Below are 16,197 nucleotides of genomic sequence, written 5' to 3'. Positions count from 1 at the left end.
AGAAGAAAGCTGGAAAACAAAAAGAGTTTGTTGCTTCAAAAGTATTCCCAGACCTAAAAGTCACAGTACAAAAAAATTTAAATAAAAAAAGGGCATATAATTCACATGAGAAGAATTGCAGCACAGAAGGAAAGTACGCGCTAGAGTGTTCTACTTTGGAAATGAATGCATTTTTACTTACAGATCATAAAGTTTGTTTTGCACTGATATATCTGAAAGAAGAAGGCAGATCTTACCAACGTGTTAGGGTTTCCTATGGGGAAGCCAGCATGACGCAGAAACATCTATTGGAGAAATGCTGCTAAGGGTCTTGGTCTAACTCCTCCCATGTCATTTTAATAGATCAAACGAGTGATGATTTCAAAGACGAATGACCTTTGATTCATCACCCTAAGCAGCCACTTATACAAAAACCTACATTTTTTTTCTGTGTAGTATCATTTATTACCAGTCAAGAGCTGATAAAAATAATAAGGGGCAGATTAACCAACGAATAGTAAATTCAAATTAGAATTGTCGAGTTTCAGAATTCACACATTCAATTTTCGGGTCAAAACCCTTCGATGGAATATTAGACATTCACATTTTTTCTTAAATAACCTCCCAGTCGAATTGTGAGTATATTCAAATTTAAAAAAAATTCATATGAATTCAAAATTCGTCCTTTGATCAATGGGCCTCTGATTGTACTGTTCTTTAGTGCTTCTCACTCTGTATTATAAAAGCTTTCCTGGAACAAATACTGATCCACCAGCAGTAGACAAATACAGTAAAACATGTTTGACCTACAAAGAAACCTTTGACAACAAAACTAAAAAAAAAAAGTGCTTATTTGTCCAAAAATTCCCAAATATCCGAAAGAAGGATTAGATTAAAGAAATGGAATTGATAAAGACAAAGATATTAGCCTGGTTTAACAAATACATCTACTTAGATTTTTTTCTACCAACACATATATAATCAAGGTGTTTCCAATTTCTGCAATAACTAAATGTAACATACCCTGAGAATTCAGTCAAATATTGCTTTTTTTTTCAAATTCATTTATACCATGTTCCTTTCTCAGAGCTTTAAAAAATCCATTTGTTTTTACCATGTTTATATCAAGATTTAAAAAAAATAAAATAAAAAAAGAAAGCATTTAAGTATTGAGGGTTATAAACATTATACAGAACAAGCATCCTTGAATGGCAGCATATTCCAGAATTATTCCTTTAAAAAAACCCAAACAATCCAATGAACATGAATTTCATGTCCTGAGATAACGCAAATCACAGTTATATAGTTGAGCTTGTTTTTTTTAAATAGAAATATTTTTTATTAAAAAGTAAAAAAAGATTATTCTTTCCTTCAAGATCTTGAAACGCGTCTTACCTTCAATTTTGGCATATTCGGATAATCTTGTGTAGTTAACTAAGGCTGCTTGCTCTAAGCATTTACGGATAACATTTTTCACATCTTCTTGAGGGACAGGAGTTACTATGTCTTTCATTAAAACCTTGACGTTGGAAAAAATGATAACCATGAAGCCCAGCTTATTCGCCTAAAATGTGGTTCAATACATATACATTTCTAAAGATACATTTCAATTAACCCCTTGAATCCTGGAGTGGCATCTTAAGTAAGACATAACTGCGTGACATCAAGCACTGCACATTATCAGCTGAAAAACCTAGCGTGTAGACAGTCTACCCATTGTTTTATTCAAATCTAAACAAGACTGTTTGATAAATAGGGCACAGTTGACTTCATTTAGAATTGCACACCAGAAATAGCTTGCCTTGTGTTTTTTATTTCAAACAGTGTTAAAATTTGAATCAACAGACCCAATATTTCAGAACTGCTAATTTCGTTATCAAAACAGATACATTTAATAACACAAAACAATAATACGTACCCTTTCCAGCAATGACAGAGTGGCTTTCAAAGCACCTTCTGGTCGGCCAAATGGAAAGCAGTACCTAAGAAAATAAGTTTCCACATTTCCTCAAACTGTGTATAAACAATGTGCTGTTAAAAATAGATATTTGCCTGTGCTTTTATTATAAGATGTTCACATTGTTTACCTAAAATGCGTGATCTGATTTTCCAACAGCAAACGAAGTCGTTCTTTGATCTCTTCGAAGCGCTCTTTTTCTTCCACCGTTACAGTTCCGATTCCATCAGGCCTGGAGGAACACAGAAAGCTTGAGTGACTTGGGGAATTTCACCTCGTGACACCAATAAGTTGATGGTACAGCAATCAAAACACAACCCATATTTGATGCCGATGACACAGTCTAATAAACTTATCTCGCCTGTGTGTGTGTGTGAGTCAGAGGAGAAATAAACATTGACAATAAATTGAGAAAGAAAATGATGCTGCTTCATATTTGTATTTTAAAATAGGATTTTTATTGTGAGCATTTATCCCTTCTATAATGGACTCAAATTCGAAACATTTATTATCATAATAGAAAGAAATATATTTTTTCTTGTGATAACAAATACATAGGAGTGATCCCATTCTTTGTTAAATAACACCAGGATTTCTTTTAAATCGGTAACCATCGTGTCATTCCAAATATACATTGTACTTTGTTACAGCAATTTACTGGTCATTAAAAGTCATCATCACGCAGAATAGGAAACCTAAAAGAACTCGGTAATTAAATAGTCCCTTATCCCAAAAATGCTCGATCCTTTGCACTTTATTCAAAGCTTGTACAATGTTTTACTTGATAATCCCTGAAACCCTGCCTTACATGACTCAAAGCAACTGTGCGCTGCTGAACAAAAGAAGTATAGGGTGACACAGTACAACTTTGTATTTCCTCTCTTCTATAGCCCTAGGCAGCCAGACAATGTGGATAGCACTTGAATATTTACACCATGGCATAATCCATAAGAATAGGGTAAGAGACATGTCTAATCCATTCAGAAAAGAAATCAGCTACCCAGACAGTCATTATTATCGCTTTCCATTATTGTCAGGCAATGTATACAGATTTAACCATTGCCTACACTGCCTTGTATCACACAGTCTCTCCCTCTGGTAACACAAGTAGCCTGAAAATTGAACAAATGGGCTCTGCCCTCCTCCGGCGAGCAGCCTAAGCTGTTCAAATCCTCTGCACTAGACTAGTTTAGCTACACAAAAGCCTTGGCAAAGGATTACAAACCTTTAATGAACCTCCTGTCAGGGGTTAATTGGTTAGCTTTACTTCCCTTTATTAAACAAATCAAAAGACGATAAATTCCAAAAATTGCAATCTGTACTGTAATGTTTGCGTGACCTTTGTCAAGAGAAGACTCTTCACGCCAAACAACTTGTGCCTCTAAAATGAGCTTGCTGTGTGTGCGTGTTTTGCTCTATAAAGCACAAACAACTGGGGAAGATACATTTACGCTCTTTGTCATTCGTTTACCTTGGCAGATGTAGGAAAAGCGAATTACACTATAGACTTTAGCACGGGGTTTATTGAGAAAAATAAGCACTTTCAACGAAACATAAATCATAAATAATAAAATATGTCATCATCATCATGCTCACGATCCACAGGTCCCCAGTAACCACAGACATGGTGTATATATGTGGGCATGCCGACTGTAACCCATCATTTTTTTTTTTTTCTGAAAAGACTATGCAATATATAACATCTGACATGATGATCCTCTCTCAGATATACCTTTCAAAATTTTGGCAAACCATTTTCTCGTCGTCCATTCAAGTTGACATTTTCGGCAGCATGATAGGGAATATGTCACGTCGGTTGCTTTTCAAGTTGTTGTCACAGAGGTTAGCACCAATTCTGTCATCTTCACTCTCCTCACAATCTACTATGTTGGGCCATGTCACAAATAATAATACTTTCATGGATTTGTCAAATTTCAACTACTCTACCGCCAAGCTGTATATCCACAAAGTCAAAAGTTTAGCTTGTGTTTTACTGCTCATATATCTCCACAGAAGAAGCAAACCGCAGTAATAAACATTATGTGCTGAAACTATATTTAACATGCATGATTCCAACAATAGAGAATTTTAAGATTTATAGTTGCATGCTGAGGAACATTACATGGGGAAGGTTATTTACCAAAATCCAAATTTTTCTGATTATTTAAATAAAAAAAAGTCCAACCATATTAGAATCCACAATTTACCCGTAGTTATTATTAAAAAACTTAATTTAATCAGTTCAGGTAAAAACCCGATTAAATTGAGCTAAAACCAGAATTGTACGATCCATGATCCCTTGGTTTTTTTCCGACTTTTTCCAGAAAAGCCTGAATTTTTGGGCTAATTCCATCGCAGATCACAGAAACATGAAAATAGAATTGGGACCTCTGCCATTGACTTATACACCACCTCGGCAGGTCTGAGATGGTGGATTTTCGGATTTGGGCTTTTTGCTGCAACAGGATTTAATAAATCTTTGAAATTTTAAGTATTAAAATATTTTTCCCCCATAAAGCCCGACCGGACTTTAGTAAATAGCCCCCTAAATGTACAAACAAAAGTGTGGGCAATGCATCTACATTATGTTAACATATATATATATTTATATTTATTTAATCATTTTAATGTGGAATATTACATGTACCAACAAAACAGTATATAGTTGTAATTTCACACTTATTTCAAGGCCTAAGATTTGGCTGAAATTAGCTTGAGACTGAAATCGTTGGGTTAAACTCTTATCCAGAGGAAACTCTGCGGTCTGTGTTTATAACTGCAGTTTGTGCTTGAATAATACATTTATTTAAAGAGATATTAAATAAATTGAACTGATAAAATAATACGTAAAATCCAAACCAAAACACACTTTAAAAACAAAGTAAATTTTACATGCAAAATATATGTAAATATTGCATGCAGCTTAGCAGTTGTCCTTTATTTTATTGCTGTTTATATCTTCCAAAAAGAGTTGTTGTTTTTTTCTTTTTCCCTATTTCTAACTGGAAAAATAAAATATTTGTGAGCCCAGCAAGCAGAAAGGAAATTGCTTTTTTTCACCTAGAGGAGGTTATTATTAATCTGATTACAGATTTAATGCCAAACTGATAAATAAAATTACAACAACATCTATCTATCTATCTATCATCTATCATGTATCAAATGTATAAATATTGTATCTTTATATCTAATAATTATCATCATCATCATAACATGGTTCACAGCATGACTCAACACCATGAACATAAATTCCGTGGGCAGGGAAACTGTTCAATCAATTGTATTAAAATACTGTTCACACCATTTGATCATGGCCCCAATAAAACATAATGACGGGACTGATTTAAAAAAACAAAATATTGTTTCAGGAAGAGTATGATGCAGCCTAGAAGCTGATGAACGACTGGATCTCTTTCAAAACCTAAATTAAAAAAAAGCATCTCATGGTGTGTTTTGCACCATTCCTGCTTTAAGTACATACGGCTTCAACAATCTCAAAGTTTAAACTGTGACTGGCAAAATGTTTATTTCCAGCATTAGCATCAAACAACCTCTTTTCTTTTATCACAAGCCAACATCCCAATTACCCCTGAAGCTACAGAAATGTGGATTTTGATACAATAACAATCCAATGTTCCCATCTGCCTTGTAAGTAACTGGAAAATGCTTCAGGCTAGAACGTGTATGCTTTCTCACTTGCCCAGTATAAATGGAGCATTTACAATATAAACACCAGCTCAATAGATTTCATGTTAAATGTTCCAGTGTAGGAATTTCTTTATGATTGACATCCCACTAGCGCACTGCGGTTGTTATTTCAATTCAATTTGATTTCAGCTGTTACATATCTGCAGTAGATATCACAGGAAAGGTGCACATCTCCCTATGTGACTGTAATGCACCATGAAACATAATAACCCACTGAACACCTTGCTTCATTTCTCGTGGCACCGGGGTCAGAGTAGGGTTAGGGGTCAGTTTCAGCACTGCGTTTCCCTCTGCTGTGATGCTGATCAGATGAAGTACAATAGCAGTGCACATTAAATCAGGACCCTGGACAGCAGCTAGTTCGTTAGCTCCATACGATGACTTGTCATGCTGTCAGTCCACACCTTCAGGCTGTCTTAAAACATCTAAATCACATTCTCTCTGCACTTTCTCACTGTCTGGGAGCTACTGTTGTCTAACTGCCTGACCTTACACATACACAATACAAACAGACAACCCACCTCAGCCTGACCATCAATGTCTATTTCAAATAAAAGAGATTGATAGCCACATGAATTTGACCTTCATTACTGGAGTGGCACATTCTGACTGACAGCCAACCTCATTCCAGAGAAAGCTAAACGACTAGTTATTTTATGGATCGAGTGTAACTGATGAAAAAACTCTTTAAAACTTCCAGAAATTTAAAGAACATCTAAGTGCTGTCAGAATTTTATAAAAAACATAGATTTGTGGTTTTTGTTTTTTAATATATTTTAGTGTTTAAGGCTTTTTAGGTCCCAGAATTTGGTCAGTAATTGTTAATTCTGCAGTGTCTCACTGGGTCCCCTTAGCTCATAACAAGGTTACAGATATACATATATAGAAACATTGGTGTAACAGCCATCTTGCTATAGTTCCAGGGGTACCCAGGGCACAAATAAGCACTCACCCCAAATCTCCCCCTAACTGGCCTTCAGGCTGGGCCCCTTAGCTCATAACAAGGTTACAGATATATAGAAACATTGGGGTAACAGTCATCCTGCTATAGTTCCAGGGGTATCCAGGGCACAAATAAGCACTCACCCCAAATCTCCCCCTAACTGACCTTCAGACTGGGCCCCTTAGCTCATAACAATGTTACAGATATATAGAAACATTGGGGTGTCACCCTGCTATAGTTCTAGGGGTATCCAGGGCACAAATAAGCACTCACCCCAAATCTCCTCCTAACTGGCCTTCAGACTGGGCCCCTTAGCTCATAACAAGGTTACAGATATATGGAAACATTGGGGTGTCACCCTGCTATAGTTCTAGGGGTACCCACGGCACAAATAAGCACTCACCCCAAATCTCCCCCTAACTGACCTTCAGACTGGGCCCCTTAGCTCATAACAAGGTTACAGATATATAGAAACATTGGGGTGTCACCCTGCTATAGTTCCAGGGGTACTCAGGGCACAAATAAGCTCTCACCCCAAATCTCCCCCTAACTGGCCTTCAGGCTGGGCCCCCTTAGCTCATAACAAGGTTAGAGAAATATAGAAACACTTGTGTAACATCCACCCTGCTGTAGTTCCAGGGATACCCAGCACAATATATTAGTGTTCATACAAAATTTCAAGTCAATTGCAACTATGCCATAAAAAAACATTAAACCCAACATGACTACAAGATAACCACAAAAAAGTATCATCACTAATATCTTCAGTATAACGTAATTGATAGTTATGTTAATATATTTTTGTTTGAAGTATTGTTACAGAAAGTAACATACTTGTGGATGAAGACAGGAACTAACAGTCCTTACCTTTTAGGCTCTGGGTTCGTCTGGGATTTGGAATCTTTTCGTTTTTTTGAATCCCTTTTGGAATCTTTCTTAGGTTCTGGTTCAGTGGCTGAAGGAGCAGGGACTTTGCTTCCCTCCCCTTCTTGATTTTGTGATGACCCACCAAGTAATTCAGGCAAAAGTGGGCTTTGGTAAATGAAAGATGTGGATAGCACAAGGCATGCAATAATTATCAGACAAATAGGTAGATGAAAAGAAAAGACAGGAGAGAATGTGAAAGAAAGGCAAACACAGAAAAATACTAAAATAATACAATAAGAAGATAAAATAAGGCATGCAAAGAATAACAGAGAAAAACTAAAAATGACAAAATAGAATAATGTATTTTATGGGCTGTGTTTACAAACTTTTTTTATTGCTAGTGTTTAAAACTTTTAATAATGTCAGAGACAGAGAAATGTTTGTAAAGATATTAATGGAGAACTGCTGGGAAGTGCACCCCCAAATAAAAGGCCCCATGCCAGGTAAGACTAAACAAAAAATATGAGTTATTTCAAACTTTAAGCTCATTTCCTTCTCTTCCTCTGAGCAGATTCATAATCCTATTATTAGCTGCCTTATAAAGGTCCAACTGACATCACACTTTACATTTTGTAAGAAAAAGCAGTAAAATAAAATAGTGTGTTTTCCTACAGGGAAAAAAATATGGGATATATCATGACAATAAGCAGTCTGGTTGTGCACTGGACTTCACATGAGTATTTTCAATGACTCAAGTCAATGGAATGAAAGTTGGTCAACAGAAATAACCAAGCAAGCAACCACTCTTTATGTCTATGTCTTATAAACCCATACAGCAAATAGTAGATAGAACCAACTGAAAATTTAATTTCATGGTCCCATGGAGGTCTCATTATTTCTGTCATTCTGTAATTAATCCTGCATATAAACTGTGGTATTCAGATGAAATCTGTGATGACAGTCTAAATGTTCTGTTTGAAGGACAGCGAGAATCAATATAAACTAAACTATCCATCTGTGAGTTTTTATAAAGCCTTGATATCATGCAAGAGCAGGAGGTAAAATGGCTACAACATGTAACATTACCCACAAACCACAACGTAATTAAATATATCCCTCTTTGTTATATGGGGCTAGAATTAAGCCTAAATCTGAAATCTTAAAAGAAAGTTAAATGCAATGAAGATTTTATTAAAAAATGCTTTTTTTTTGGGCCAGGGTGCTCATCCAATCACACAAACAATAATTGTTCTTTAAATAATAATTGTACTTAAACCCAGTGCCAGTTTTTAAAAATTTAAACATATGCATTCTGCTAAGACTCCTATAAGGCCTCTATGGGCTCCCAAGCACCCATGTCTGGACAAGCTGTTCATAGAGTCCTATGATTTGCATGTGGGCAAGGAAACAATCACTGTTAGAGCTCTGGGGTCTCAAAAGTCAGTGCATTGAATTTAAACTGGAGTATGAGTTGTCACAGGCTGAACTTTTAACTACATCTATTTGGTACACGTATTATATAATATTTTAGGCAGAAATTTTGGTGTCAGTATAGATAGAATGTTGTACCAGAAAAATGTATAACTGTGAAGTTTATGGCTTAAAATGAAGGCTACATGTCACTGGAGAACACACTGTATATGAGGATTCATATAATGTGGCCGATGGACACAGGTGCTGGAGTGCTAAAGAGTGCACTCTTTAGAGTCCATACACCGAGCAGTTGCAAAGAACCCAAGGAGACCTAAATATAATGCCTAGGGCAACTAACACCTTGAGTCTCCTTAGTGCATTGAGTATCCTGGATGATGCACAAAAGATAGTGTTATTCAGAGGGCAACCATATCCCATCCATGTGATAATCTGCCAGTATGCCTCAATCCCAGATATAGGCAACACCACGGAGAGGAAAAACTTGTCAGTACAGAGTGTTGCACAAGACAAAGGTGTCAAGGTTTATTATAAGCAAAAACCATGGCTGCTTGCACCTTTATTTTACACTTTGTGCTTATTCATCCTTTTAAATGAGCCCTAAACAGAAAAATGTTTAATTTTATATTGAGTAAAACAATATATACACATTTACACACTTTGAATATTTATTCAAAATCACTCATTTATTTCATAACATGCAATAAACGTACTAAAGAACATCACAATGCTCACTTTCTGTAGCAGTTTATATCTGTAGTAATAAGACAATTCAACTGGACTTGATGTGTTTTTCGTGAAGACGTTTTCGCCAGTCATCCGATTGGCTTTTCTCAATTCTGAATTGAGAAAGCCAGTTGGATGACTGGTGAATCGTTTTCAAGAAAAACACATTAAATCCAGTAGATTTGACTTATTACTACAGATATACCATGACCTGAATGAGAACCTTCACAAACATGTAGCAGTTTATCTTACCTGTTGCCATGTACATGGGATGCGCAGAAGGCAAAGCTATAGTGAAGTAAAGTTGGGTCAACCATTGACCCATTCTCTGCTCGTTCTAGTAAATCTCCAAGGTAGCACAAATGCCTATGACAGCCTCGGACTCCATATCTTGCACAATATTCATCAAGTACAAACACTTGACCTGGACTGAACCAACCCTAAAAAAATTTTGAAAAACATTGGAGAAATGTGATATTTTTGTTTGGGAAGATAACAAACAGGATGTTTTCTATGGGATGACATTTAAATATATACTGATCTATGGAAGACGTTCTTTGCTTGGGGAGAATATACACTTCTAGGCATTCATTATTCGGATCTTATGTTAAAAAAAGATCAATTATTCATGTTGTTAATTTATTAAGTACTAACATGGGGGTTATTTACTAAACCTCAAATTTATCTGGTAAGAAAACTGCTGCAAAAAGCCTGAATCCGAATATCCACTATCTCAGCCCTGTCAAGGTACTATATAATTAATGGGAGAGGCACCTATGTCAATTTGAAGTTTTCGTGGTCTGCTCTGGGTTTAGCCTGAAATTTTTTTCTGGGTTTTTGGCAAAAACTAGAAAAAAATTAGTGATTTGGGGAAAAAGCCCAAAAAATTGAAGAGATTCATGTTTTCGCTCAATTTAATCAAGTTTTTCTGCAATCTGATTCCGTTTGGTTATTTTATTAATAAATAAGGTAAAATCTAGCATGGGAGTGTTTTTTTTTTTAAAAATGAAATAAATTTGGATTTTAGTAGTTAACCCCCATAAAAATAGAAATTAACGTATATTGATACATCACAACCTTTGACACTTAAGACTCTCATTACTCTTACAAAGCTGCAGTGTTTACAAAGAGCTCTGAATTAGTAGAAAATAGAAACATAGTGGATGACTAACATATCAATGAGCATTATAAGAGGATTTTTATCCAAGGGAGGCAGTAGAAAAAGTTATTTGGAAAGGGTATAGATTATGGTGTGGAGACCAAGGCAATATCTCACACTAGATACTATGAATGAAAATAGAGTGAGAGCAGTTACAGGGCTCTTAGACCACTTCCTGATTGGTCCCATCTCCCCAGATTGACACTAGGAGGAAGTATGGAAGTAGCTAAAAGATGGTTGGTTTTAGAATTTAGCAATTTTAATACAACACTGGTCCAGCAAAAATATACAATACATACACATAAAGAAGTATACATTTTCTACAAAATACAATAATCCATTATCTAGAGGAGTGGTCCCCAACCAGTGGCTCGTGAGCAACATGTTGTTCACCAACCCCTTGGATGTTGCTCCCAGTGGCCTCAAAGCAGGTGCTTATTTTTGAATTCCAGGCTTGGAGGCAAGTTTTGGTTGTAGAAAAAGCAGGTGTATTGCCAAACAGAGTCTCTTGTAGGCTGCCAGTCTAGATAGGGACCACCAATAGTCAATCATGGCCCATAATTGGCACCTCGGGAACTTTTTTTTACTTATGTGTTGCTTTCCAACTTTTTCTAATATTTGAATGTGGCTCATGGGTAAAAAAGGTTGGGGATCCCCGATCAAGAGCATGCAAAATGAAAAAACATAATACTCACTAGACATGAGTACGAGTCATTGAGTCTGTGATCCAGTGTAAGTCGCTGAACCATCTCAAATAGGGTAGCGTGGTCAAAGTTACAGGGATTGGAGGAGATAAATTCATCCATGCCATGTTTTTGTGCCCTATCAGCATCTGTTAGTTTACATATACGGAGAAACACAAAGATTAGAAAAAAGGAAAGAAACCTGTTAAGTAGAGGTTATGTAGTAACAGAGGCAAAATTTACCCAGGTCCAGTAACCCATGATAACACATGTTCCCTTCATTATCATACCTACTGTTTGGTTTCTACGGTTTATTAGACCTTCAAAATTTTGCCCATGTTTCCAATCAATACTCTAAGGCCTTTCAATATTAAAAAACTTCACGGTGAATCAATTCAAGCATATTTTAAATATGTAATAAAAAAAAATAAAAGCTTAAAACTATGCTAAAAACAAAAACTGAACCTCCTCGATAGGAATTGCAGTGTATCTGATTCTAAGTATGATTATTATTTCACTTATCTTTTTAATGCTTTTCACCTTCTCATACCTTTTTATACATATATATATATATATATATATATATATATATATATATATATATATATATATATATATATATATAAACATGCAAAATGAAAGTCACTCAGTTTCATGTAATATTTATTCAGTATTTCCTATTTATAAAAGATTTAGTATTAAATAGATACTGCCATTCTAGTGGTTAAGTCTAAGTCAGCATTCTTTTATAGTGAAAGATTTAGGTGTCTGTGTAAAGCCGCAAAACAAAACATATATTTCTACCCCCAACTGTTGTTTCCAGAGAAGCAGTAAAAAATAATAAATTAAAATAAAAATGCTGAATGGTGTTTGTGATGACTTAATAATGTAATATTAAATATAAAGATAAAAAACAACACAATATATACAAACTATTGGTTCCCAATCTACACCATTACATGGTTTGGTGCTTATGAGTTATGTTAAATCCAAAGATAGAATTATCTATTCTACTTTAGTCTGAAGCACTAATGCACTGATTTGGACAACATAGGGAAATACACCTGTAGATTGTCATAATGTTTTGGGCAGATTAGGAACAGTTCCCCATTAAACAAAATGTCCAGATTCTCATAAAATGTAAAATACAAAAATATTTTATTCAATCAGCATCATAATAAAAATACATACATACTGACCCCATATGATCCACCTTACGCATTTTGTACCCTCCGGTACTTAATCATAGGTATTTCCGGAGGGTATGAAACGCATAAGGTGGATGATGATGATGATGATTGAATAAATTTTTTTTGTATTTTACAATTTATATGAGTATTGGGACATTTTGTTTAATGGTGATTTAATGGTGCCTTGAGAACTAGGGCAAGTTCCTGACACTGAGCTGCCTTTCTTTTGGACTGGCAACATAGACCCCATGTGTATTTTTTATTAGCAAATTGGCATGACCAAAGTCATTGCAACTATGTAAGATCTCACATTTCCCTACTGCTCAATCTACTTCATATTCTTCAATGAGACATGGTGCATGCGTGTAAGAAAACTCAAACACAGGATGGTTAGAGGTACAAATGCTAGAGGAACAGATGCTAGAGGTACAAAATCAGACCAAGCTATGGCACCAGACAGCCACTCAATGGGATTATATAAAATTATACCCCACAGGACAGACCACTCACTCAAACTTAAACACAAGGAAATATCTATATCTATACAGATATATTCTTTACCAAAAAAAAAAGGAATTGGCAGGTGACAAGGGCTGGAGGGTAAGCTTAAACTGGAATCTATGGAGTAAGCACACTGCAGGAAGTAAATGGATAAAGATAATAATACAAGCTTAGGAGCACATTTCTTTTTTTCCTATTTTTTCCCTGAATATTTGTTTTTTTTAAATGTATCTAAAACTCAAAAAATTTGAGATTCTGACTTTTTTAGCCATTCAGACTTTTAGTTTTTTTGGACTTTTTCTGCTAGTAATTAACTGAAAAACTCAAATTTCAGAGGATTTAGCATTTTTAGCTTTTTTAATCAAATCTTTCATAATTTTCTTTTGTTTGTGGTTTTTATATTGGATCTTTTAATAAATTACATGGCATTCATGATTCATGAGAAAATGAGTTTAATCACGGTTTCAAAAACCTCTAAAACAAGAATGGTGTTAAATGGGCCTCCCCGTTTTATGTAGACATCCATTTAATTTTTTTTTTGCTATTCTAATTGTGCTTGGTTTCATTTGCCTTTTCAACTAGCAATTTTCTAATACTTTTATTGGCAGCAGGTTATCAACTACTTGTTATCAACTACTTGTTGGCTCTAGCTTAACCCACTTTAAAGATGTAAAACACAGATATGCACAAAACAAACTCACATCCCAATAAATCACAAATAAAAATGCTTAAACTAGACGGCAGGAATTATCTAATGTCCCCAATTACCTAATTATCTACGATCCCTACTTGCCATGGGGTCCTAGGTAGCCTAAGCTATTTTTTAACCATATGGATTATGTGGAATAACTGTAAACACTATCTCTGTACAGTGGGGATTTATGCGTGCACATATTCACACACACAGTTGGGACAGAGTTTATGATTAGAGTTGTTAAAGAACTAATGTTGGTTCCTTCTCTTATCACCTTTCATCTACAAATTTTAATCATTGCCTCCAAGGCACTTGCTTCTTAATGAGGTCAACTAAAATAGAAGAAATGAGTAGAGGGTAATTAAAAGAGGCAAGTAAGAGAAACATCAAACTGATTTTGAGAGGAAGAAAGAAACATTGAAGATAGGAAGGGTTACAAATAAAACAAGGTTAAAGAAAAAGGTAGAATAATGTGACAAAGGAGAGGAAAATGGGTGGGAAGACAAGTAGATGTACAAAGGGGCAAAGGGACAGAAGTGGCAAAGGAATTCATAAATTAACAAGAAGAAGATGGAGAGAGATGAACAGAAAGACAAAAATAAAAGGATGTGGTTAGAAAAAGGAAAAAGGCAAGACAAGTATGATGCAGTATGAGTCAAACTGGGGAAAAGAGAAAGAGAGAAATCAGGGAATGTAAGTAAAGGAATATACAGACAATGGGCCAGATTCAATTCAGTGAAAAAAGTGGTTATCATCATCAAGTCATGAACAAGATTCAATTTGAGGAGAAAAAACTTTTTTCCTAATTCAGTTCCAGTTCTCCAGTAGGTTTCAATAGAGTTTTTCCATGACAAATCGTGAGATAAATTTTTCTGAAATTAATTTATTGATATATTTTTAATTAAATTAATTACATTTTGTCCATAGTTTTTGACGTGGTAAACCTTTTTCTCACTGAATTGAATCTGGCCCAGAGTCCTAACATGGATAAATGCAAACATATGAAAAGTGTGGGGAAATTCCAGCTTCCTTGGTGGAGCTTTTGATTGTGTGTAGATTGGCCATTTGGCTCATGAAACTTTGTGTACATCTTTGGGGATTGGAATATGGTAAATTTGGTGTTTAATGAGGTTATGGTTCTAAGCAGGGACATACTAAGCAGTATTGGACTCTACATAATACTTTAATTTTATATAGTGAATAAAGTACCCCCTCTTGTAAAATATAAGGATATAAGTTACTGAGGAGTTCCATGACCATTTAAGAACACGAGGCTGAAGGTCATGGAACTCTGAGGTGACTTCTAATTTCCTCATATTTTGCAACAGGGGGTACTTTATTTATTATAATACACAAGTGTCAGTGAGTTGTGTGACAGAAATGTCATCACTAAGCTCCAATTATAACAATGCCATCACTAAGAAAGAACCAATCATATGCTGTTATAGTTAGTGATGCACCAAATCCACTATTTTGGATTCTGCTGAATCAACAAATCTTTTGTGATCGAATACCGAACTGAATCTGAACCCTAATTTGCATATGCAAATCAGTGTGGGGGAAGGGAAAAACTGTGTGGCCGAATCCTAATCCTGCTGAAAAAGGCCAAATCCTGGCCGAATACTGGATTCAGTGCATCCCTAGTTATAATTGACAGATAAACATTAATTTTAAGCCGCACTCTTTATGGACCTATAGGTCTTCAACAACCTACCTATTTTCAAGGTGTTTTTGAATGTTTTAACACAAAGATATTATATTATACTGAGCATTTTCAGCAGTAGAGAATAGCAAAATTTTCAGCCAGGTATGGATCCTGGAAAAATTCAGAATTTTACCATCTGCAAATATTATGGGGCCCATTTACTTAGTTCGAGTGAAGGAATAGAGGAAAAAAAGTTTGAATTTCGAATGGTCGAATATGGCTACTTCGACCATCGAATGGGCTACTTTGACCTTCGACTATGACCTTCAAATCGAACGATTCGAACTAAAGATCGTTCAACTATTCGACCATTCGATAGTCAAAGTACTGTCTATTTAAAAAATTCTTCGACCCCCTAGTTCGCCACCTTAAACCTACCGAGGCCAATGTTAGCCTCTGGGGAAGGTCCCCACAGGCTTCCTAACAATTTCCTGATCGAAGGAATATCCTTCGATCTATGGATTAAAATCCTTCGAATCGTTCGATCGTAGGAATAGCGCAAAATCCTTTGACTTCGATATTCGAAGTCGAAGGATTTTACTACGACGGTTGAATATTGAGGGTTAATTAACCCTCGATATTCGACCCTAGGTAAATGTGCCCCTATGTGTTAGTGAAACTGAAGCAACATTTTGCAGAGCAAATTTACACTGT

The 16,197-nt window shown here is 35.5% G+C and overlaps 1 protein-coding gene across 39 annotated transcripts in view; it reads right to left on the bottom strand.

Annotated features, from left to right (window-relative positions):
* The window catches only part of cadps.L (Ca2+ dependent secretion activator L homeolog), a 284,076-nt gene that overhangs the window by 97,585 nt on the left and 170,294 nt on the right, over positions 1-16,197 (bottom strand). For 20 of the 39 annotated variants that reach the window (XM_041589317.1, XM_041589311.1, XM_041589294.1 and 17 more), the window contains 5 exon segments: positions 11,466-11,602; positions 9,864-10,051; positions 2,067-2,168; positions 1,898-1,961; positions 1,375-1,498 (listed from right to left, as the gene is read on the bottom strand). In XM_041589317.1, coding sequence (XP_041445251.1) covers positions 1,375-1,498; positions 1,898-1,961; positions 2,067-2,168; positions 9,864-10,051; positions 11,466-11,602 — 615 coding nt within the window. 39 annotated transcript variants of the gene reach the window in all.

This window comes from Xenopus laevis, chromosome 4L, assembly GCF_017654675.1.
Source record: "Xenopus laevis strain J_2021 chromosome 4L, Xenopus_laevis_v10.1, whole genome shotgun sequence".
NCBI lineage: Eukaryota > Metazoa > Chordata > Amphibia > Anura > Pipidae > Xenopus > Xenopus laevis.
This window is presented reverse-complemented; position numbering and strand designations above follow the sequence as displayed.